Here is a 23,422-nt window from a genome sequence, read left to right on the forward strand (position 1 = left end):
TTCAGCGATCTCGGCTCAGAGATGCGATTCTTCCTCCATCATTGTCATTAGCATTTCAGTAAAAATAAATATATCGGAGTTCCTATATTTAGATTGGTTTTATTAAATCTTGACAATCGAAACAGTTTGGTGCCAATCGCGATATACTCTGTACAAGTATTTTCAATAACATAAATTATACAGCACTAGAGATTTGCGTATGATTATTCAGTTACGAGACTATATAAATAAATAAGAGAACGTTGAACTGCTGTAACTGCTGTGTAATATCTATCACTGTGAAAAACCCTTACTCTAAGTATAGATGAGCGGTAACCGATTATCTTGCATCTTGTACAGCGCCACGTTCTGCGGTTTGCCCATAACTCCGCCATTCAGCTCTCTCTCTCTCTCTCTCTCTCTCTCTCTCTCTCTCTCTCTCTTATAATAAGACCAGCTATACATGAATATATAGATACAAATTGATGTCATGATTAACGATGAACCGAGGATATACATAATTCATACATGTTAATAGTTATATGTATATATATTCCGTATTATCAAATGGTGCAGGCTGGGGGAAAGATAGCCCCTGCACATGTACATCAAGATGCTTCCGCGAAGTTCACTGCGATCATTATTGTGATAGAAGGAGCCTGGGACATGTAAAAAACATACAAAATGTAGGAAATTGATTTTGACGCGTTGATACATGCCTGTAAATTATGTTACGGTATTGCAGCAGCTTGATTTACGGAAATTCGGATAATCGCCTCTTAATGGAAGAAAATCAATGCGTCTGATTAAAATGTGCGCTAAACTTCAGCAGTCAAACGTAAGAGAAGATGATACATTTATTTATAATAAAACGTTGGTGGTTTTATCTAGTGATTAAAAAAAATGACTATACTAAGTTTCGCATTGCACAAAGGAAATACCAAAAAAATTGAGAAGACATTTCGCCGGAAATGTCGTTAAGTGTTTCCTAGATATTAGGACCATTCACCGCGTGAACCAAATGCAACCTCGAGATTTCAGTGTCGATATGGCAATGTTGTTCCTTCTTCTTTCTCCTCGTTTGAACACTTTTCACAGCGGTGAAACTATGTAACTCGTAAAAACGTCTCATCGTTCAGCTCAGATCCAGCTCTCGGATTTAATTAATCGGAAAATACGATTTCTATGTAGGAAATTTAGATCTCACACGCCGCGGGATCCAACAGTTCGTCCCAATTGATGCTCCTCTCGAATACCTCCTGCTGCAGCCACAGTTCGTAGTGTTGCTTGAACTCCTCGGTCAGCTCCACATTCGCGCCGAGCACGGACGTGACCGATGCGTCCACGGGTTCCATCTCCTCGTCACGCGGGCTGTTCGAGTATCTTCGATTATTGAACTGATCGACGCACGTGCGCAACTCGCATTCCTCCACTTGAAAATCCCATGGCCGCGCCTCTAAATCTAATTTATTAATGTGCGTTATTAAAATATATTTTTTTCGTGCGTTTATTATAACAAGGACGATGAATTTTGAAGTGTTTTTCTATCTTTCGTTAACTTGGCAAGCAAACGCAAAGCGTCTCAAACTTATTATTACCATTGCCGTATGCCCAGTCGTCGTTCAAGCGATGTCGAACCTTCGCATAGATCACGCTAATCGTCTTCATGTTCGTCTTTCTCCACTGTCGGCCGAGATACTTCGTCTGCATTTTCAGTAATTTTAGAACGTACAGCTGCATCATCGCGTGTCTCACTTTCAGTGTACGTTTTAGAATCGGTGCCGATTTGAAAACGACTAACATCTGCAAAGCGGATAAAGTCAGATGCATTAGTTAGTATTCGCAAACAATTTTACGATGTTTATAGACGTTCGTTTTAATTTATAAAAATCAATTACCATTATTCTACTGTGTTTCCATTTGGTTAATTTGTTCAGGATTCGCAGCAAATTAATGCAGGAGAAAACATTTCTCCAAGAAAAGGTCTGGGTGTGACCGATCTCGAGACTCTCGGTGGTCAGCTCTGGCTGATCGCCAATGACGCACATGGGAAAATCCAAAATTGGAATACTGCAACAATATCAATCGTATTATGACATAATTAGCGTATAATTAGCAATTTAACTTGCCAGTGTATCGCATCGTACTTACACGTTCTTCGCTTCAATATAAGCTATGATATTCTGGTTTAAAAACTTTAGTACAAGAGGTATGCAATTGGCGAATACTAAGTGCTGCGACATAAATTCGAATTGATACACGTGATTTAGCTTGAAATGCTTGAGCAATAATAACAAAATTGCGGAAACGGCTTTAACGATTATCTCCTTGTGTCGGTTGACGTCGATGCCTAGTTTCATTGATTGCAGTACCGTCATCCTAGAAATGTGATTTACGCGTGATAATTAAATACATGTAATACCTATAAAGATATTCATTAATGAAAATTGAATAAAAAATTAATAAAAATATCTATAAAGATATTCATTAATGAAAACTGAATAAAAAATTAATAAAAATATCTATAAAGATATTCATTAATGAAAATTGATATTAATTAAAATATTATGTATTATCATGCACACTCACGGCATTTCTTCCGGCAACACGTCAGCTAAGATGTTGATACTATCCGTCTTCGCTTTACTAGTCGGCGCAGCAGCAAGCAATATTTTCAACAGTGCTATCATGTACTGTGGCAAATTTGGTAATATGGCTTGATAAAGAATTTCCGTCGGCGTTTGGCGAAGCGGTGGTTCCGACGTGCTCATTGGATTTCGCGCTATTTCCTCTTCTTTTCGTATCTGAATTTCCGCTAGGGACGTGTACATGTGCTAAAATATATTAATGTTTCGGCATTATTAATTCAGCATAATAAATTACATATACACACGGTATACGATTTCATAGGAATAAATTATCGAAAATATATAAAATACCTTCTTAAGAGTAGTGACGCCTTCGTGGATCGGTTGCGGCAAACCCGCTAGACTCTCTCTATCCCCTTGCAATTTGTAACCGACAAATTTCAATCTGGCAACATCGAGAAAGGAATCGACGTCCTTCTGTCTCACCTTCGGCGTCCATGGCAAACCTGAGGAGCGATGTTAGAAAATTAGAAAATCGAATATAAATTAATATAAAAAGGATACATTACCTTTTCCCTTTATGAGCTGCGGAGTGCTCGGCCTTAACTGTGACTGATTATTCTGGTCTTCGTAATAGGTTTGGTTCCAGCCACCGGGTCCGCTGGGGCCGAGAAAGAAAATGATTTCGCCGTCCCCTTCATTCGTCGTGACGTTGTTTGAGGGCTCGCCTCCCTCGTACTCCATACCCAAACCCGGATCATCTAACGAGCTCTGCTTCATTAGACTCTGGAAAGCATTTGACAATTAACATTTGTAAATCAATAACTTTAGATCGATAAATTTACCCGTCGAAAAGGTCGATTGTTTCTCTTCTGATTTTGCGTTTCTAGTAAGTCCGCTGCACTCATAGGCGGCGAGCTGGCCCGCATCGTTCTGGCGACTTCGATCGTGTCTTCCTGCTGCGTGTCGAGACCAGCCTCCTCGCGATATTGCTTCTTCAACTCTCTGAGCGTGTCGATACCACCGAGAGAAACTAAGATCAGCTTCCACAGGAGCAAGAGAACCTTCTTCATGGGAAAATGTGGCGCGGAGCCGCTACAGAAGCACGTTACCATGCTCAGAAGCTTGACGATTAATATATCTTCCCCGTATGGATTTACTGCGGAGGAAATATTCGCGTCAATATTTTTGCGTCTTGATGTTGCAACGTAATGTCATGGTACGTCGCGTAAACGTGATGACGTACCGAGATCCTCTTTGAAAGCTTCAACGTTACTTTTGTATTCGCTGTGCTCGATGTCTTTCAATTCCTCTCTCATGACTTCTGTCATAATATACAAAACGGACAGAATGACTCTTAGGTCTATCGAATCGGCGAGGCTAACAGCTAGCTTTCTCATTGCCGAGGTAGCAGTTGTGCTATTTCTGAAAGGAATTATTACAAGCACGTAACAAGTTTCCCAAGTGCGTTCTCTAATGTCTAATATATGTATATATAAAAAAAGAAAGAAATGATCTTACTCGATCTCAATGTTTAGCAGTTCAACAAACGCTGGAAAAATGCCAGCTTCGTAGAGTAACATTACATTTGTTCTACTCCAGTCTTGTTGTTCCTTGTCAGATTGTACCTCAGCCCAACAACCCTGAGCTAGATAAAGGATACATCGCGCCGCCTTCATTCTGAGCTGCTTGTTGGAGACCTCCAGCTGATCCAGCAATTTATAGACTACCGATTTTTGTTGCGGCCTAGTCAAGTTTTGCCACCACGGCCGCAGCTTGTACCACTCCATCTGATCCTCAAATGCCTGAAATCAGTTCAAAGGTACGTTATAACTCCATTATTGTAGTTATTTTTTATGTCTATCTTATTATAATAAATTATTAAGAGAGAATCGTACCTTAAGATTAAGTTGTAACTCATATTGTTCTGTGTAACTGTACAGCTCGGCGATCTCGTTGGTGTGTGTATCGGTGTCATCGTAAATGAACTCGAGATCTGTAGTTTTGTTGCTTTCCTGGAATCATAAAAATAGCAAATCAATAAAACGCGAGCGCATGAAATAATTTACAGTTATATCACTTGATGAATTAAGCAAAGGCTATTATATTTTATATTATATTATCTCTGCGATATGCTAGTGACTATAACTAGTCACTAGCATCAAACTATCATAAATATGTTACACTTCAAAGTATTTTTCACATTACAGTCAAACATAAAACAACGCAGGCATGGAAGTGACACCTTTAACGTTGCATCCTACGTACATTCATTATCACTCGCGCATTATTTATCGCTTACTATTACTTTAATATTGTCTAACCACCATCATAATCACGTAATTAAATTCCAAGTGAGACAAATGACAGAGTACGCGAGCGAGCTGTCAAAAAATAGGTTAGGACGATCATAAATCGAGCTGGCACTCGCACGCTTTTACGTATCTGTCACAGCGCGATTACTCGACTCACATCGTTGCTGGCTGCACGCCGATACGGGTACACGGGGATCGGATCACGCTTGCCGTTCCCGTTCGCATCCATCGCTACGTCACATAACATCTCTCGTGACGGGCTTCGATCCCGATGCTCCCGTATTCGTGATTCTAGACCATCTCGGCCGACACTTGACGGGCAACGTACGGCCGGTCGCGTTGCAAATCACGCCACGTTCGGGACTCGGATCGACACTTACGTCGGCCAGTCGCTCGGACAACGAATCGCGCTATGAACTGTTTGTTTGCCCGCTTACGTCACTTTCTAACCCCGATTTACGATGAGGCCGCTCACTCGATCGCTCGTTGCTCTCCCGTGCACTTTGCACGCGATCGGAACTGTTCGGAGACGGTCGGCGCGCTATTAATTCCTGCGTGTCGTATAGAACTGCGTTCTTAACTTTGATAAGACTCCTGCATAATTGCGGTTATATATATACGCGCGCCAACGCGACTTGATTTTACGGAATTTATGACGAGCTCCTTATTTAGCCAGCAAACATTTTTATTTCATTTGTCATTGCTAATCGATAGTGTAAAAGATTAGGGTAAAATTTGGGAATATTAGTTTCATAACGAACTTACAAAGTAGTCTGAATTTTTATCGATTAATTTTATTTTTATAGATATAGATTATATATTATTTTTATAGGTTGATTTATAGATGAGAATAAGAATAGATTGCATGGGTGAAACCAGAAAGTTTGGAAAGTGGTTTGGACAAGTAGATTTATGCATAATGTTCTTCATGACGGTTGCGGTTTATTAAATTCTATTTAAATGTTTTGTTTCTTTTGTCCACACGTTTACTTTAATAATGAACATATTATCGAGATAAAAAGCTTTTTTCTTTTGAAGGCGCAGTATTATGTTTTCTACGAATAAAATACTCAGGCATTAAAGAGTAATGCAGAACTTAAGGTACGAAGGAAGCTAGAAGACTAATGTTCTTCTGTTCATGCCAATTACTGTGATTACAATTTAGAAAAGCAGCTTCTAGCATTTGATGAATAAAGAAAATAATGTAAGAATGTCCTGAAAGTAACATTTTCCTTGATTTTTCTTTTCCAAACTGTTCTCATGTTACATGCATCTGTTGCGTTCAATAAATCAGCTTTAAAAAAATAAAATAATACAGAAATAAAACAATTACACAAGAATGGGAAAGGCAAGATATACTTGAAGACACACATACTTTATAGTGATAAAACTATAAAGGTTTACAAAATCATATTGACATGTACAGGCACACGCAGTACTATTATACGTAGTACTATGATATACTTTAAACATTTATAACTGTTGTATATTCTTGTCTTCTGGTAACACTCATAAAGATCATACGTACAATAGAATATCCATATGTTTCATCCAAACACTAACAGTGAGAGATAGAACGCATTCGATAGAAAATAGCAGACACTCATTATAAGATCACGGTATCCTTACCATATTTAACCTAAAATTATTTAATAGAGAACATTCAGGGAGGAATCACTCGACTTTCATTGGAATCTCTGGTACTAGTATTTAAAACGTCAAACGCAATCATCGCTAGCACGACTCGTATGCGAACCCCGTTCGGTTTAACATTCTGTTGACATACATTCTAAATGATTCTGAAAATAAAAACTTCGTCCGACCCGCCGTTAAGTCGTACTGCCTCACTTTTCAGACAAAGGCGATAGACGCTCGCAGCGAGACTTTTTGGAACTAACTTTCGAGGACCAAAAAATAGACAGATGAGTAGTCGAGCTTGCGACGTGTGGACGGTTGGTCATCTGTCAGAATTTTCTGAAACTAATTGAGATGCTTGGAGCAGTATTCATAGGCTGTAGCTCAGTTGGCGCTGCGAATGCTACAAAACACCTTCTATCCTTTTTCTTCTTTTAAATAAAAAAAGGATGTAAAGTGCTTTGTAAGTGTTTTTCTAATTCTTTTATCCGAGTAATGCGATTCAAAGATGAATCAATTACATTTTTTATTTTCAAGTAGCACGACTCAACGACAGGTATTTAAACGGTGCTGCGGAAGAATGAGAAACGTGAAGAAAATGCAAATGAAAAAGAAAGCGTAGTGAAAAATCGAAAAAAAGGTGAGAGAAGTTTAGACCGCGTTATCGAGCAATTTCTTTATTTCACGTGCGGTGGGATCTCCATCTTAACTGAACATCAAAGGTGCCGACAGGAAGTGGCGCTACTGTGCGTATTGTGATCCCGGCTCCAAAACGCGAGTTTATTGTTGCTGCGGCGGGTTTTGGCGTCGGTGGGCTTTGAAAATTTCGCGACACGGACCCACCGCAATTACTATCGTGACAGAGCGGACACGCGCGTCGGAGCAGAAAGATGCAAGGCACGATAATTGAAAACCTGAGCGGCAAAAAGCTCTCGGTACTGGTGATACTTTTGATAATCGCGCAGATAGTCTGCTTCTTGATAGGCGGCCTGATCGGTAAGTGTAACCGTTAAATAAATGAGGATTTTCGCGTTTTCATTTCCGCAAAAGCAATTTGCAAAGTATAAGGCAACACGTGTATTCCTTGCCAGCACCTACGCCTGCCAGTAGTCAAAACATTCTCAGTACACCGTGCAGAGACGAGCGCGTTAATGGATCTCACGATGAGAATAAATGGTTCTACTCGAGGGGAAAGGGCTCCTGCGCCCCGCTGGACATGGATCGCTACAGCCTGGATAATTACCATCAGGCTTACCAAATCGTCTACACGTTTCAGGTATATTTTGCTTCATTCGATAAAATTATATTCCGATGCAACGACTTCAAATCGAACAGACACGAATGAATGATCTGTTCAGATGCCCGTGCCTCGAAACAGCATGCAGCTCGATTACTCCAGGTGGCAGCAGAACTTGATAGGTGTCTTGCAAGTGGACATAGCTTACCACAGTGAGATCGAAATCGGTAATGTGTTTGTTTTTTTATCGGAGCTCTCGTTAGCTTCTCAATTCTAACGTACTTTCTTATCGCAGCTCCTAGGACGAAGGTAACTTTGGACGCACGCCTGGCGTACCGAAACAAGGGAGATCCAGATGACGCTTGGAAGCCGTACGCTGCTTCCGTCGTGGAAAGAAATTTAGATTGCAGCATAGAGAACGTAACTATATTTTTCAGTGTACTATTATTCACACGTTTGTTCGTTGCAACGAACAAATATGAATAAATATCCGTACGGACGAATTTATAATTTTGCATTATAATCTTGCAGCAACAGGAGCAATACAATTACAATTGTAGCGTCGTACCATTGTTCGAATTAGGATCTCTGTACCACGATTATTACCTGTTGAATATTCGTCTTCCCGCGGACACGGACAAGAACCAGGGACTGGGGCACATCGTCGACTTATGGCTTACAGTTAGTAGCGGAATGTAAAAGAATTCAAATTGATAAGAATTTAATTATCATAAAAATTTTCCTAACAATTTTTCTCGATACACTGGCAAGTGCTGCGAGAATCATTTGACTCATGTATATATGTCCTTTGCGTAAAACAGGCTATTAATCAAAACGGTGGATTCACGAAAGTGTGGGTGAGTCTAAAGACCGTCTATTTCCCAGTAGTGCTATGTGTCCTGGCTTGGTATTGGAGGAGAGTGCACATGTTATCCAGATCGCCCGCACTTTTGGAGTACATGCTCTTAGCTTTGGGTTCCGCTTTAACATTCCTAAACTGTATGTTAATTATTCTACATATATATATATATATATATTGTTTACCGTCAATTTTCAATCTACCATTAACGTGCCGATTATATGTAACTTATTATATTTTCTAGTGCCCTTGGAGTACTTAACGCTTGCTTACGATATGCCATTTATGCTTCTGCTGGGCGATATCCGCCAAGGCGTGTTTTACGCGACGTTATTGTCGTTCTGGTTGGTCTTCGCTGGTGAACATTTAATGGTAAGCAATATTCTCGTTAAAATACTCCTTGAACTTCTCGTGACTGTTGTATTAATAATCTATATTTTTTTGTTTCATGCATTAATTTTATTCCACTAGATTCAGGTGAGTTTTTTCTTTATTGTTATGAATTATAATTAAAAAACACTGTTTTTAATAATAATATACCGTTTCCCTGTCAGGAGGGCGAGCAGAGCAATTCGATAAAATGTTACTGGCGGCACCTCTCCGCGGTAGGTACCGGATGCCTCTCGCTGTTCGTGTTTGACATGTGCGAGCGTGGTGTGCAGCTGAGGAATCCATTCTACTCGATTTGGGTGACGGATCTCGGGACGAAATTGGCAGTATCCTTTCTTGTTCCCGCGCTTTCGAAAGACGCCTTTTTAAAGTAATGTTTCAGATTACGAGTATAGATTTCCTTAAATACGCAACAGTTGTCCTTCATTATTTTGGCTGGCATATCTGCTGGGATATACCTGCTGTTTTTGTGCTACATGATCTGGAAAGTTTTCATGAACATTAGCGCGAAGAGAGCGGTCTTGCCTAGCATGAGTTCGGCGCGACGTCTGCACTACGAGGGAGTTATATACCGCTTCAAATTCTTAATGATTGCCACATTGCTGTGCGCGTCGTTAACGGTTGTTGGATTCATATTGGGACAGGTCAGAGAAATCAATAGATATCTGCAAGCATATATCGTTATATATATATATATATATATATATATATATATATATATAATTTATTTCCTGAATTTATTATTTAAATTTCTGGAATAGGTTGCAGAGGGACAGTGGAAGTGGGATGACGAGCTACAACTGGAGATGACTTCCGCCTTCTTTACTGGCGTATATGGAATGTGGAACATTTATATTATCGCGTTATTATGCCTCTATGCACCTTCTCATAAGCAGTGGCCAATTGAACCATCTGGTAAGTGTCCTCCAATAAGAATGAATAAATTATATTTATTATAATAAATCTCAATATCTGCGTTTGGAAACGTTAAGCTACGCTCTTTTCTAATATATATTTACTGCATTATGAAATAACACGAACGTATTCTAAATTTTCCAGAGAACAGCGTTAGCGAAGACATCGAATTCTCTCCGTTGCCAACCGATCCCAACGAAATGCTGTCTTTAACTGCGTTCGCACGAAAAGCAGCGGTAGAGTAAAGTATGTATCTCAATTAATCGACACGTTTGTAAGAAACAAGATGTTGGCAGCGAACTCGTACACTTAATGTACTTAACTGTTAGAAAACTTAATTAGTACTCGTAAGTGTAGGACTGTACTTAGATTTTACACTATTTATTAAGAACACGAAAGGACTGATAATACTCTTATCTTACACAATTTTATACGCTAGATCCGATTATTTATTGCTTCCAGTGTCTTTTTTTCTATGTTATTATATGTATACTCATTTTTATAGTGTTACACTATTTGCGACCAGAAGATATACAGGTCATTTCATCTCTGTATGTATTAATATAATAATCAGAAACGCAAATTTTCGGATATATTTTATTAAAAATTCTTTCAAATTATACAATTTTCGAATTGTACAATTTGACAAAGTTGTAAGTTTGAAACGTGTAAAATAATATTTAAAATCTGCGAAAAGGAATTTCTTTTTATACCAGAATGAGATAGAAATTATTAATGTTATTTTAATAAATATTTTTTTCCAAATTCCGATGTCTGACATGGTATTATAATCATCCTGCAGCTATAAAGAATGTTATGTACATAATACATAATAAATGTTATGTATTATATAACACTCTTGCAATATTTAATATTTGCACTTAACGTCTCTACAACGTCTGATTTTGGAAAAATAAATTGCACATAAATGGTACACAGAGAGATAAAATGACTAAAACTCATGTACTTTATAATCGAAAATAGTTTGATAAGGATGTATCGTTGCACTTCAGATCAATTTTTAAATTGTAAAAGTATATTCCACCGAGCTTACTATATTATTGGCTGAAACATTTCATTTGTTCGTAAACTAATGAAGTTTTTGGTACTCGCGGGAAAAATTCCAGAATTTCTCTCGGCATATTTTTTTCGGTGCTTTAAACTATTTTTCAGTATTATACATTTATAGTATTATACGTATACATTCATATATATATATATATAAAATTATGTATTACATATAACTTTTTTATATGTACATGCATGTATACGTAATATATTTAGAGTATTACATAATTTACAATGTCTAAATACGAGCTAGGCGATAGCATTCCTTTAATTATCGAATTCCCCGGTATTAACGCGTGACTTATCTATTAGCATAAGAGCTGTGACTATCGTATATTAGAACATTAGAAAACGTTTATTAGTCATACTTCATTAGTAGGGAAAATTTCTTAATTACTAACGTAAAACTGAAAGTACTGTGGCATTTCAATTCCATTTTGCGAAACGTTGCGGATATTAGGTGTCCATGTAATTGATTTATTGTTAATTTCAGCAGAATAATGAATTAATTTAGACGATAACTTGGGAAATATATAACATTGTAGTTATCATATATTATGCATGAGTCATGAAGAGAAGAACGTAATTCTTAATCCAGTAAAAATAATTTGCGTAAGTCTCGTATGATATCTGTATCGATCGATTATTATACATATCATTATTGGGCATTCATCTATCATTTGTAATGCAATAGATTCAGTCATGATTGCTAGTAGCATCTAGAACCGTTCATTTAATACGATATGTATTTGAAAAGGAAAATTCCGTACAGAGAGTTGTGCCAAGTTACTTAGGTCTGTCACTTAATACAATGTCGGTGTCTTCTATATCATATATATATACATATATATATACACACACACACACTATTCCATAGAGAAAATATTAATGAAAGTCCCAATTCACGTGCACCATAAACACGAGGTGTTTTTATATAAATCTATAGCCAATAATTGGATCGAAAATTTTGATAATACTTTACAAGTAATCGCATGTACTTAATACACGTACTTAGGTGTAGACCTCTTAAGATACTGCCCATAAAGTATAGCATTTGATAAGTAACGTGCAATAAAAATTTCTCCTTATGTCAATTTAATGTTAGTGCATATTCATCAAATTAAATAGCATAATAGAGTATTGTAGGCGTATAATCGGTATCCGTTAGACGCGTAAGTGGAATTTAAGAAAGATCGCTCCGCTTTTGTCATTGATTGACCAACAAATTCAACAATTAAGTAATTTATCGCCCTTTAATGATTTTGTTAAGAATTAAGAAAATTGCGTTATCATAATTTTCAAAAATAATGTTACGTTTTTCTATCGAAAAGTAATCGTACGATCCTCTGATGCGTAACACGGTATTGTGATCATCCTGTATATTGATCAAGGTTTTATGTAATTTAATAATTTTGATACACTTTTTAAATAAATCTGTTGTAACCACTTCTGCGTTTTAAACGTACGATGTATTATCTAGCAGAACGAAATATTTAAAACCAAATACACGAATTATGCCAAATCGCAGTTTTCATTCCGTGATGCTTGAATTCCCCTCACGTGCCTGCGAAAAAAAAATGGCGGCGTATCTAGTGAGTTCGGGAGACCCGAGGAGTAACTTGAGCAGCGAGTAAATCGGAGCAATCGGTCAGTTTCCGCGACCTAACCTGTCCTCGCGGGGATGCTCGGCTGCGATTGGTCGATCGCACCTTCCGATACGTTTTAAAGTTCGCCGTAACGTCAGTGGAGATTTTCACAGTGCGGTACGCGCATGCGTCGGTCATCGCTGTCGTCGCTCGTCGGAGGCAGCAGCGTCGGCCAGGCCAGGAGAGTCCAGTGTGCAAGCGACAAGAGCGGAATCAGATGGTGGCGAAGATCGTGGATTGACAGGTCGCGGGGTGTACGAGCGAGAGCGAGAGAGAGAGAGAGCAAGAGTAGAGAAAGAGAGTGAGGGAGATAGAAAGGACAGGCGTTCACACGACGGTGGCACAGGCTCTCTCTCTGACAGGAGGACGGGGACGGTTTTTTTCCGTGTGTACGCGCTTGCGAGCGAGAGAGGCAACGATAGAGAGGGAAAGAAAAACAGCGACGGAGAGAGAGAGGGACAAAGATAGAGGCGGACGGAGAGCGACGGGCCTACACGAGTGAGAAAAGCACGGCAGTCGACGAACGCGACGGTCTCGTCATCGGTGACGGTGACGAAATGATACCCTAGCCTCGCGTTTTCGGGACCTAGTCCGTTACGGGAGGCAGGCCGCTGACTACGACGACGACGACGACAAACACGGCGAGGAGGTGGACGTGGAGCCGGAATCGCACTCGTTTGGTAGTACTTGAGCTTTTCTCGAAGGAGCGAGCAAGGGAGACGGAGAGCGAGCGAGAGATAGAGAGAGAGAGAGACGGATCGCTCGAGCAGAGCTTACGCACACGTACACGCGCATCGCGAACACGGACACGCGCACGCTTGCAGCGCGCTTCGTGCGGAGGAAAACGAACGAGCGAGCGAGCGAGCGAGCGTACGAAGGAAGGACGGACGGACGGACGGAACGCAGGCAAACAGTCGACGTCGGTTCACCTCGGCGGCGGATCGCTCGCACGTCGCAGCCGAGTCGCGATCGCGTCACTGCGCCTTCGCCCTTGTTCTCTCTCTCGCCCTACGGTCCAGGGCGAGAGCGATCTTTGCCGCGGCGGGATCCGGTTGATCGACTGGTCGATCGTCGTGCTCGCGAGCGCCGTCTTTGTTTTTTTCCTCTCCTTCCCCCCGTTCGTCCGCGTATACGCGCGCGTCCGTCTCTGTCACTCTCCGGCGAGCGAGCGCTCGCTCTCTTTCTTCTCTCTTGCTGTGTGTGCGGTATGTGTATATATATATGTGTGTCTGATCGACTGTCTCTTTCTCCCTCGGCTCGCTTGGTGCGCTGAATATAACGCTCGGTTTACATTATCGTCGGGGACAGAGGAGTGCGAGTTGCCGCAAGTGCTGAGGAATACCGCCGCGAGGGTTCGCGCGCAGAAGGGCATTCGCGAGGCGATACCTATCCCAGAGAGCCCTCCCCGGGGCACGACGGATTGTCAGGCTCAGCTGATCCACGCGCAAGTGAGAGGCGCAAGAGGAGGCGAAGGAGGAAGAAGAGGAGGAGGCGGAGGCCGGAGGAGGAGGGCGAGGAGGTGGCGGCGGAGGCGGAGGAAGGTGGTGCACGCTAGCAGGAGCAGCGCTGCGGGGCGAGGAAGGGCTCCCTGCCGAACTCAGCACCGAACCGCGACGGTCGAGTAGCGCCGATAAATATGTCGTCCCCCAGCGCCGGCAAGCGACGTATGGACACGGACGTTATCAAACTGTATCCTTGGAGAGCTGCTCTAAAGGAAGCCCCCTCTCGTCTCTCTCACCGTGCCCGATAAGTACCCCATGTGAACCTCTGTTTTTACGTAGCAGTGCTGCACGTGAGTGCGAGGAGGCGCACTCCTCCTTCCCCGATCGCGATGCGCCTCCTCGCGCGCTGCTTGCGCGCGCGTGTGTTTATTGTGCGTGTATACGGGGTGTCGAAAAACGCGAGTGAGGACTTTTTGCATCGTCGAGGACGACGACGATACTCTCGTGAGCGTTCGAACGTCGCGCGCCTTCTCAGTCCTCGACGTTCGGTGCCCGGATGTGACGGAGCGATCGTTGAAATTTCTCGCGCGACTCGAGTCCACCGATGTAGATTCGATGTAAACGAAGGTTAAGGACTCTGTCTCTGTGTTGTGTTTACGCGGCTCCTCGCGGGCACGTGATCGCGGAAACGATTTCTTCTCGATCTCTCCCCGCTTTGTCCGCCGATTAATAACGAATCATACGTGTCTGTACAATCGGACGTAACGGGACCGCGTTTACATTTAAATAACGGTTTACGGTGGGAAACCTAGAGCGGACCTCGCTGAATTCTACGGGAATCGTGCCGAGGAGGTTTTGCGCGCGTCTAACGTCACCGCGTCACGGCTCGTCTTTGTTTACATCATCAATTTAAATGCTTTTTCCCCGTTGTCTCGCGACGCAGATCTTCGTGAGAGTGCCAAGAGATTCGCGCGTCTGGTTTTTCAGCATCCCGTATGCGCGCGCTCGTGTACGTGAGAACGTGCGAGTGCGTGTGTGTATGTGTACGTGGTAAGTCGCTGGCTCGCTCGCAGCGAGCACGATCGACCGTATAATAATCGCCGTGGTGCTGCGCACGCGGAAGCTCGGGAACGACGCCGAAAAGACGCTCGCGCTCTCTCCCGCGCGCGGTTCCCTCCCTCCCCTCCCGATCGTCGGGATATTTAATTCGTCGCTTCGACGTACGGGCACAGCTGTTTTTAACCAGCTGACTCTTGGTGCGCGCGCGCGCGTGGCGAGCTCGCGAGCAGCCACACGCTCGGCGTTCGAGGCTGCTGCCTGGACTCGCGTCGTTACCTCTTTTGTTTTTCCTCTCGTTCTCTCGCGCTCTCTTTCTCTCTTTTTTCCTCCGTCTCCCTCGCGCCTTCTCTCAAACTGTTCCTCCGCGGCTTTCAACGACGCGTATTTGCACCTGCTCCATTCTCTGCGCTCGTAAAGTCATCCGAAATAGTAATGAGAGTAATAATAATAATAATAATGAAGAAATGTGCTGTTAATTGTTAGGGATCGATAGGGCTGTCGCGATGGCGGTTATCCTGTTCGGGTAGATCTTCGCTCGTACGATCGTAAAAAGCGCGAGACGATAGCGGTACATAGAAGCCGCGCTTGCTTAACGGCGATTGTTACGGCGTAATCAGGCGTGCAAAAGGGAGCCAGGGATGTGGGAGGCCCAAAAAGAGTCTCGGGGATAAGCGGAGTAAGCGACCGTCTCCTTCCCCTATTCTTGCCTCCCCTCCGCCCTCTCCTCGTCACCGCCTTCGCCTATTCTCTCCGCCTATTCTCCACAGTTTTCTTCTCTCTGTCTCTTGCTCCCTTTTGCTTTGACTCTTTTTATTTCCCGTTCTACAAATAGAACGTCGCTTTCGAGGGATCTCGGCTCTTCGTGAACCCGCACTGAATTCCATGACGACTCTTCGAGACGGAATCCAGGGCCAAAGAGAAAGAGGGAGACAAAAAGTAGAGAAAGAGAGAGGAGGAAGAAAGAGAGCAACAGCAAAGAGCGTTAATTGAGACGTCACACCTCGCACATCTGCGACGGATTCGTAACGCGAGCGCGATCATCATGGAAAACGTCTTGGCATGCGCGTATAAAAATAAAAGCGATGTATCTATAGGCACGATGATCTCGCATTGACGCAGGTACGGGCCGACGTGTATTTTTCGCGGGGAGGTCGACGTGCGATGCGGCCGAAAACGTGATGGGCCGTTCTCGGCGTTGATTACCGAAGGTCAGTTACATGAGTGATGTCGTCAATTGCGATCGGCAGGCAGAGGGGGAATTATGACGAGCGCGATGAACGTTCGAAATTCCAATCTGGGAACCTTCTTCACCGTCCGAAAGACGGAATGCGCCTGAACGATGACGCGGTCGCGCTTTTTCTCGGCACGCAATTTCTCTCACGACTCGAGATCTTTTATACTGAAATCGACACGTGCGAGACGAAAAGTTTGCGGAAAGTTTGACAGATAATTAGACAACGCACTTCCTTTTTCGCAAGGCAAGGATTAGAGATTAACCAAGTCGACAGATAAGGCAGATAGAGAGAAGAAAGAAGGCTTAATTAACGCGAACGCCGTCAGCCCGATAATCGGCGTTCATTGTTTAACTTGGTAATCTCACGCGATACGCTTTTATTCCCGTTTCGCGGAGCGAGAGTCTGCGACGGGCACGAATTCTCGGGGCTTTGCCGATACCTCGGTCCCGTTAGCTTTTTGTTCGCTTTTCGCGCAGTCGGCGCGGCGATAGCGCGACGGTAATATTATTCTTTTATTCATCGCGATAAACGCGATGACGACGGGTTCGAAGGTCGTCCCGTGCAGCTCTTCGGGGATTATTATAGCGCGGCGAGGAAGAGGCTTTCCGCGCGCAAGATACAGGGACGCGGCGACGCGAATCGATATACGCCTCGAGAAATACATCGTGCGTTTAATTATCGTACCGGGGAGAATTATCTTGCGGCGGCGGCGCAAGCAAGCAAGCAAACGAGCGAGGCTAACGGCGCGATACGTTTACACGTTGTGGCATGCGATATTACATTGTCGAGACACGATGAGATATAAGGAACAGGAAAAAAGTCGTAGACGGGAAGAGATGAAAAGATCTGAAAATAGCGGTTCGATCGAGTCAGGTAGCGCTGTTACGATCGAGGCAATAACCAGCTGTCGACTTGTGAAAGCGAGCGTAACTCGGTGATTCGATTTGAAAACGGAGTTCCCTTGCAAATTAGCTTACACTTGTGGCGCGAGAGAGTATATATTTTCTACGAGTTTCATATTGAGATGTCGATAAGAAAAATATCTAAAATTTCCTATCAAATTTCTTTATCTGGGACTGAGATTTTTTTAAATTCGATAAACAGCAGAATGGAGAGACTTTGACTTGCTCGAGACGCTTAATCGAACGATGTAAACACGCGTTGCTCGCGTGGTTCTTGGTCCGTGATCTTTGGAAGATGTCGAGATTTCGTGCCTTCGTGAGGAGGCACAAGCACGCAGCATCGAGATTATTCTGGTACGCGCGTGCTTTCGCGCGAGTGCGTCGCGCGAACGCATACCTTCGTAAACGACATATCATCTGCTCTCGTCGCGCCTAATTTTACTATAATACCGACGCATTGGTATTCGTGACAGGTGGAATATTCAACGCGAGCTCGGTAATTTAATTCGCTCGGCATCTGATCGCGACGATGCGTTCTCGACGAAGCTCATTAGCCCTTTCGCTACGGTATTAAGTTCGCTTCCTCGAGCTCGAGCACGACCAAGTGAGATAGCTTAATGTCGTTCTGGAACATTATCGGGATATATCTTACATGCGTTTGTGCACTTTTGTCGCTTCTATTGACAAAACGGGTCAGCATGGGAGATGACGGAGTTACAAATTGCTTGAACATTTCTGATCGATCGCTCGTCGATTCTCCGACGAAGACGGATTCCCCGTCGATAGGTCTTTCCTTCGACTTAACTGTTCCTTCGACGTTATCGTCTTGGACGAGATCTCTTGATCCTCGTTGAACATATGCGGTAAATCGCACTGAAAAATCTATCTGTCTGTCTAAAATAATAGTTCTTATTCACGATGCAATATAATTTTCCTTTATTCGAATATTTATCGTTTTTTGTTCGTATTTTATCGTGAACGCAATGCTAGAAAAATAGCGTCTAAAAAAATACCTATAAGATAATAATAAGAAATACGAGCGATAAAGCTTGCTTGTTTGTTTCCGAGATGTTTTGCTCCAAAATTGGCGAACAAAAAGTTATCTTAGATAACACACAGCACTTCTTATTATTAGCATGTTCGAATACCATGGAAATTATTTCGTAGCAGTTTGCAATCATTAAACGTGTATTTGTACTTGTCAAAGAGGGCAGTGTACCGAAATTTATCTAGCTACCGATAAACGGCCTTTGTGTGTATTTATCACGATATAAAGACCGGCAGTCTCTCTGCCAGACATGTGCGGTGCGTGCTAACAATGTATCACGGGAATGATATTCGAATATTCACTCGCCGATGTCGTGATCACTATTGATTATTGTGTAGTAGGTATCGAACCGACTTGACACTATTTAATAGAAGTTACTAGTTGGATCGGCATCCAATCGCACGCGTCCGCATCATCGGTATCTCTAAACCGGGTCGAGTAGGCCCAAGCTGCTGGCGGCGTAAAAGCTGACCTTAAAGCGCGTGATATCTCTTATTTCACGAATTACGCAACGCGTGTCGCGTAAAGTGCGCGATACGCGTCGTTCAAATCGCTCGTCTGCGAGGCAAGCGCGTTTCGAAGAGACTCGCGAGTCTTTCGCAAGTGTCTCATCTTGAATACGAGTATTCAGACTCCTCGTGTGCGCATGAAGAAATGTTTGGAAAATTAGATGAGGAGGATAAGTTTTCCGAGTGGATTAGAGAGACGCGAGCCTGTTTCGGACAATGATGGTTGTTTCGCGCGATGCGTCAGTTCTTTCCACGTCTCGTGGTATCGATCACGCCGCGTTGAAGCGTGCATCAACGCCGCAGGCGTTTTCTCGACGAGCGAAACAAATTAGACGTCTACGTCCGCGTTCGTTCCGCTAGACACTAGTGGCGTCTCTAAAGTTTCTGGAAAGTCTTTCGTCCGCGCATGATGTGATGCATTAGTCATAGTAGTGGCTAGTTTATTTTTAACTGGTCGTTATATTCGCTATTACGCGGATTTCCAACGATTCCATCGGCTTTTGCTTTTTCTACGTTTCCTTCTTCGTATATTTCCATCATTTCAATATCGATGATTGTAATAATCGACGATTCCAACGAATACGATAGATTATCACACGGTCGAATCATCATTTCCTGTTTGTGATATCACGCGATTGCGATTGAATCATGCGACGATTAGCAGCAGTTACAAAGAAACTCGATTCTATTGTTCGAGGTGGAATCTTCTCGGTGCAAACTTAAACTGAATCGATCAGTACGAAAATAAACTCAAGCTGGATCAAGCAGCACGAGATGTACTCAGAAAATCATCACATTCTCGTAGCAGGTTCTTTGCGCGGGTTCCGGTTCCTACTACGTTATTTTCATTTATGAGTTTTCCGGCTTCCGCGAACGTTTCTCCCGACTCGCGGGCAAATACCGCGCGAACACCGTGGCGATATTATTTTTTCATCATTTTTCCCGGTGGTGTTCTCCATTGGCGCGTAAAAGTTGCGGCCCACTTTGCTCGAGCTCGCCCACGTCGCGCTTTGTGTATGCATATACACTCAACTGAATTACAAAGTTTCGCGTGCAAACCCCTGACTACCGACACGAGTACGTACGGTGCACTCTTTGTCTTCTTTCCACGCCGCCTCGTTCACCAGCTGATCGACCTTCCCCTACCGTGCTTCCCCCACCATCGTCGCCGCCGCCGCTGCCGTCGTCATCGTTCATCGTCATCGTCGTCGTGTCGTGCCTCTGCGTTTTCTACCTTTCCCTTGTATCGTGCCGCGCATACGGACGATGTATCTCGATTCATACCGCAAATTCAGGTATGCTGACATCAACGTGGTGGGACTTTGCGTTTCGACACCACGTTGTTCCTCATCGTGCGTAACTGCGTAGGAGAGATCCCCGATCGCTTTATTCTATAAATTCGGTGCGTCTCGCAGATCCACGGGGAGATATTTTCGGCGCAGACTCGAGGGATTTGGAATATCCACGTGGAAAATTCCCTGGAAATTTCCCGTGAAACTTTTCTCCCCCTCCGTCTTACGTTAAAAGTTCCGATAAAGTAAAGAGGCAAAGCGGTAATATCCAGTTACTGTCGTTAGTTAAAAAATCTTTATAATTTGTTTGGATTCTTGACGATACCTTTATTAAATTCCTGCGATCTTTAATTGATCGTATTTTCAGGAGCGTAGCGTGAGTACGGCCAGTTAACGTTCAAGCCGTCTTCGTCGTTTCTCGGATCTCGTAGCGTATAGTCGAGAAGAAATACGATAATGCCGAAAGGCAATACCGAGATTGTTAACGATGTCCGAAAGCCTGTGAAAGATGACGGGAACGCGTGCCACAGACCGAGCAATTTACAACGTTCATTTCTAACGGTCGGTCTCCCAAGTCGAGTAGTTTGTGCGCATCGGGGATAGTATCTAATTAGCGTAATCAGATGCGTTTCTCGTTCAATGTCGATGACGTGTACGCCTTTCGAGCGCGTCGTGGGAAGCGCCGAGGCTTGCGCGCTTACGAGACAATTGTGCGGCGGAATTTACGGTCCGCGCTTTTGCATCGAGTGCAAAAGTGTGCACGGGGCATAATTGTAAACGCCCGGGTCTTTATTAGAGATAAATTTCTCGCTTTCTCTCCTTCCTTGTTGCCTCGGCTAGCGTTCATAGAATTATCGCTCGTGACGCAATACTTTGTCGCTTAATGCACGCCAAACCTAAATACCGCACTTTCCTGGAAGCTTTACGGAGTTCCTCGTCGGTATTTTCAATATTTAGCGTAGCGGATGATCGGTCTCCTTATAACACAGATCGTAAAGTTTAACGATAATAGCTCCGTTTTTTGCTCCCACATGCGGTAATGCTTCTCGAGTATCTGATAAAAAGACAGTGTATCTAAAATTCATAATAACTCTGGTAACGGTGAATCTAAAACGCAATCAACTTAATGATCGTCATCTTCAAAGGGTCCCTGGAGCCGAGATATTTTCTATTTTTGACAACATGTATCAAGGATTACCTTTCATTTATCTTTTGCAACAGATTTTTTCCCTCTTTTATCCAGCTTTGCTAGAAAAAAAAGACTTTTAATAAAATCGATTGTAACGCATTTCCCCGTTTGCTAAATATACCGGTGATAATCGGCCGCTGATGCCCCATCGCAAATCGATATTAGCGCAACCGAAGCGGATTTAGCCGCGATCCGTAGATGCAGCACCGCCAAACGGTCCACGCTATTGTTCTTCGGATTTGCTCGTCGTTCGGGATCACCGGCGGAGCTCAATCGCGATAAATCGACATTCGATCAATGGGAATCTCAGTGGGGTTGTCGCAAGCAATCGAGATACCGTGTGGATACAGTGCGGATGGTCTCGCAGTTAACGCGATTTCAAATGTACACCATTGTGGAAGTTTCCTTGTTCAATACCGAAATCGACTTAATCAATTATGTCGTAATTAATGACATTCGTGATATGTAGAGCGGAAACAAAGAGAGACAGATAGAGAAAGAGAGAGAGAGGGATCGTTAATAGCTCGTCACAATGGCTCGTAGTCGAGCACTTTTGCGTGCGAACGAGCAAACCAGATAGGACGCGCACTATTACGACGCGAACCGACGGATTACACGGGTTTCCGCGTGTCTTGCGACAGTAATTAATAATACATGTCATAAAAATGCAGACTGCCTCGCGCTTGCGACAGTCAGACAGCTCATCGCTCAGTCGAAGGTCTTTCGATGCAGCACATGCAATTATTAAAGCGCGCAGCGTTATCGCTTCGCGTCTAGCGTTATTTTTGCACAGGAAGCACGCGGAATTGTCGAGAAAGAGATATTGTGCGCATTAGGACGGAATCTCGCTTTTTCCGACAGCTTTAATTGCCAATTAAAATAATTCTATTCAAGCAGACGCGCTGCGCGTTTCTCCTCCTCCGAGGTGAATCGTCCTGCATCGAGACAAGTACTATCATCGCTCAGGAGAACGCGATTTTCCTTCCGCTCGTTGATGATTTTACCGCGAGGATCCGGTCGCTCTCCTTTTCGCGGACACACCGCGGAGTCGGGAATCGATATCTCGGATTGCACCACGTCGCGGTTTCTGCGTGTTCGATCGCGCGGAAGTCTCTTTCTTGCCTTCGCTTTTCTCTTACGGCCGCTAAACGCCGCGTCAGAAATCCCCAAGTCTCTTATTACGACCTCTTCAGCTCGTCACGATTTCCTCGGCTCGGCAATCGCGCTCGCTGAACTCAATCTTTTTCTCTATTTCATTCTCGTTGCGCTGCTGCCTCAAATTTATCTAAACAGGAGGTTAACTCGAGTTAGAAAGTTAGACAGCGAGCGTGGTACGTCGTTTCTCCTGTGACAATTAGCTCATGTATCTCTCTGTTATTATTATTACTAATTATTAATTAATAATAACTCGCGTACAATGTGTGTCGTGCTTTGTGCAGTACTGCGCTTTACGCGATATTCTCATGTATCGTTTAAAAATACATTTTTCCTGTTTACGTACTTATTTATAGAGATTCTCTCTTGGAGCTTTTTCTCAAAATTTTTCAATCTAACTTGACTCGAGCTTTTCTTGTTGTACCGTATCGCCAAACGAGAAAGCGGGTCTCGACGGAGGCAGACGCAAGAAGGGGCCGATAGAACGGGAGGGCGAGGAGGGGGCATTAGATTAAGGTATAGGAATAGATAGTAGAGAGTAGAAACGGACGATCGTGTGCGCCGTCCTCGGCTCGTTCGACGTTGTAAACAACGTTGCGCGGGCAAGAGAGAACGTAACGGTCCCTTGGGATTGAGCAATCGCTTCCGTCCGTTCCTGCTCGTTTATGGTGCGACTTGCGTATGCACGCTCTACCGATGGGAACGTAAAATCCTCGATGCGCGTTACGGCATCGTACGGGGCCGGCAACTTCCGTCCGGGCAATTTCGATGGGCGTGCCGCTCAATTGGATTAAACGTTGCGCTCTTTCCGCGCGTCGCATTTTGCAAATGCGCGTGTTGCGCCGCCGTGCATTTTGTTCGTTCGCCGATGCGTGAATACAAACCAGCAGTGTTTCGTGGGATTATCGCATTTTCACGTAAAAACAACCGCCCAGTAAAACATTGTGCTTCGGAACGAG

At 43.5% G+C, this 23,422-nt stretch overlaps 3 protein-coding genes across 5 annotated transcripts in view; 2 read left to right on the plus strand and 1 right to left on the minus strand.

Moving 5' to 3' along the window:
• Window positions 1–83: 83 nt before the first annotated feature.
• LOC105285867 (striatin-interacting protein 1) lies at window positions 84–6,729 on the minus strand. 2 transcript variants are annotated; one of them, XM_011350398.3, is made up of 12 exons: window positions 6,512–6,729; window positions 4,466–4,582; window positions 4,089–4,372; window positions 3,814–3,992; window positions 3,413–3,726; window positions 3,137–3,353; window positions 2,919–3,073; window positions 2,569–2,813; window positions 2,131–2,358; window positions 1,878–2,049; window positions 1,578–1,782; window positions 84–1,441 (listed from the first exon to the last, which is right to left on the minus strand). In XM_011350398.3, the coding sequence occupies exons 1-12, from the start codon at window positions 6,512–6,514 to the stop codon at window positions 1,176–1,178; spliced, it is 2,385 nt and encodes a 794-aa protein (XP_011348700.1). In that variant the 5' UTR covers window positions 6,515–6,729; the 3' UTR covers window positions 84–1,175. The 2 variants fall into 2 exon arrangements, with proteins under 2 accessions (XP_011348700.1, XP_011348699.1); XM_011350397.3 differs by lacking the exon at window positions 6,512–6,729 and adding an exon at window positions 5,040–5,129.
• A 272-nt stretch (window positions 6,730–7,001) lies between these two features.
• Window positions 7,002–12,902, plus strand: LOC105285870 (protein wntless). Its single transcript, XM_026969204.1, has 12 exons — window positions 7,002–7,513; window positions 7,609–7,793; window positions 7,876–7,981; window positions 8,050–8,174; window positions 8,286–8,435; window positions 8,576–8,753; window positions 8,858–8,985; window positions 9,085–9,090; window positions 9,168–9,329; window positions 9,420–9,647; window positions 9,765–9,918; window positions 10,063–12,902. The coding sequence occupies exons 1-12, from the start codon at window positions 7,408–7,410 to the stop codon at window positions 10,161–10,163; spliced, it is 1,629 nt and encodes a 542-aa protein (XP_026825005.1). The 5' UTR covers window positions 7,002–7,407; the 3' UTR covers window positions 10,164–12,902.
• A 1,287-nt stretch (window positions 12,903–14,189) lies between these two features.
• Window positions 14,190–23,422, plus strand: part of LOC105285869 (ubiquitin-conjugating enzyme E2 H) — a 41,125-nt gene continuing 31,892 nt past the window's right edge. Inside the window, exon 1 of one of the 2 annotated variants that reach the window (XM_011350399.3) lies at window positions 14,190–14,321. In XM_011350399.3, the coding sequence (XP_011348701.1) occupies window positions 14,269–14,321 (53 nt within the window). In that variant the 5' untranslated portion in view covers window positions 14,190–14,268. Of the gene's footprint in view, window positions 14,322–14,714; window positions 15,084–23,422 lie in introns of those variants that run through there. The other variant, XM_011350400.3, reaches the window with a different exon arrangement.

The sequence above is a fragment of the Ooceraea biroi genome, chromosome 4 (assembly GCF_003672135.1).
Source record: "Ooceraea biroi isolate clonal line C1 chromosome 4, Obir_v5.4, whole genome shotgun sequence".
In the NCBI taxonomy this organism is placed as follows: Eukaryota; Metazoa; Arthropoda; class Insecta; order Hymenoptera; family Formicidae; genus Ooceraea; species Ooceraea biroi.

What these genes read in the sequence shown, in the direction of transcription:
- LOC105285867 (XM_011350397.3), bottom strand. Translation starts at nt 5,129, where the DNA reads ATGTTATGTGACGTAGCGATGGATGCGAACGGGAACGGCAAGCGTGAT. An exon ending in GGCGTGCAGCCAGCAACGAT is followed by an intron (nt 4,583 to 5,039) that starts GTGAGTCGAGTA and finishes TTATGATTCCAG; the next exon opens with GAAAGCAACAAAACTACAGA. An exon ending in GCGTCACTACTCTTAAGAAG is followed by an intron (nt 2,814 to 2,918) that starts GTATTTTATATA and finishes AATATATTTTAG; the next exon opens with CACATGTACACGTCCCTAGC.
- LOC105285870 (XM_026969204.1), top strand. Translation starts at nt 7,408, where the DNA reads ATGCAAGGCACGATAATTGAAAACCTGAGCGGCAAAAAGCTCTCGGTA. An exon ending in TCGTCGACTTATGGCTTACA is followed by an intron (nt 8,436 to 8,575) that starts GTTAGTAGCGGA and finishes TGCGTAAAACAG; the next exon opens with GCTATTAATCAAAACGGTGG. An exon ending in ATCTCGGGACGAAATTGGCA is followed by an intron (nt 9,330 to 9,419) that starts GTATCCTTTCTT and finishes AATACGCAACAG; the next exon opens with TTGTCCTTCATTATTTTGGC.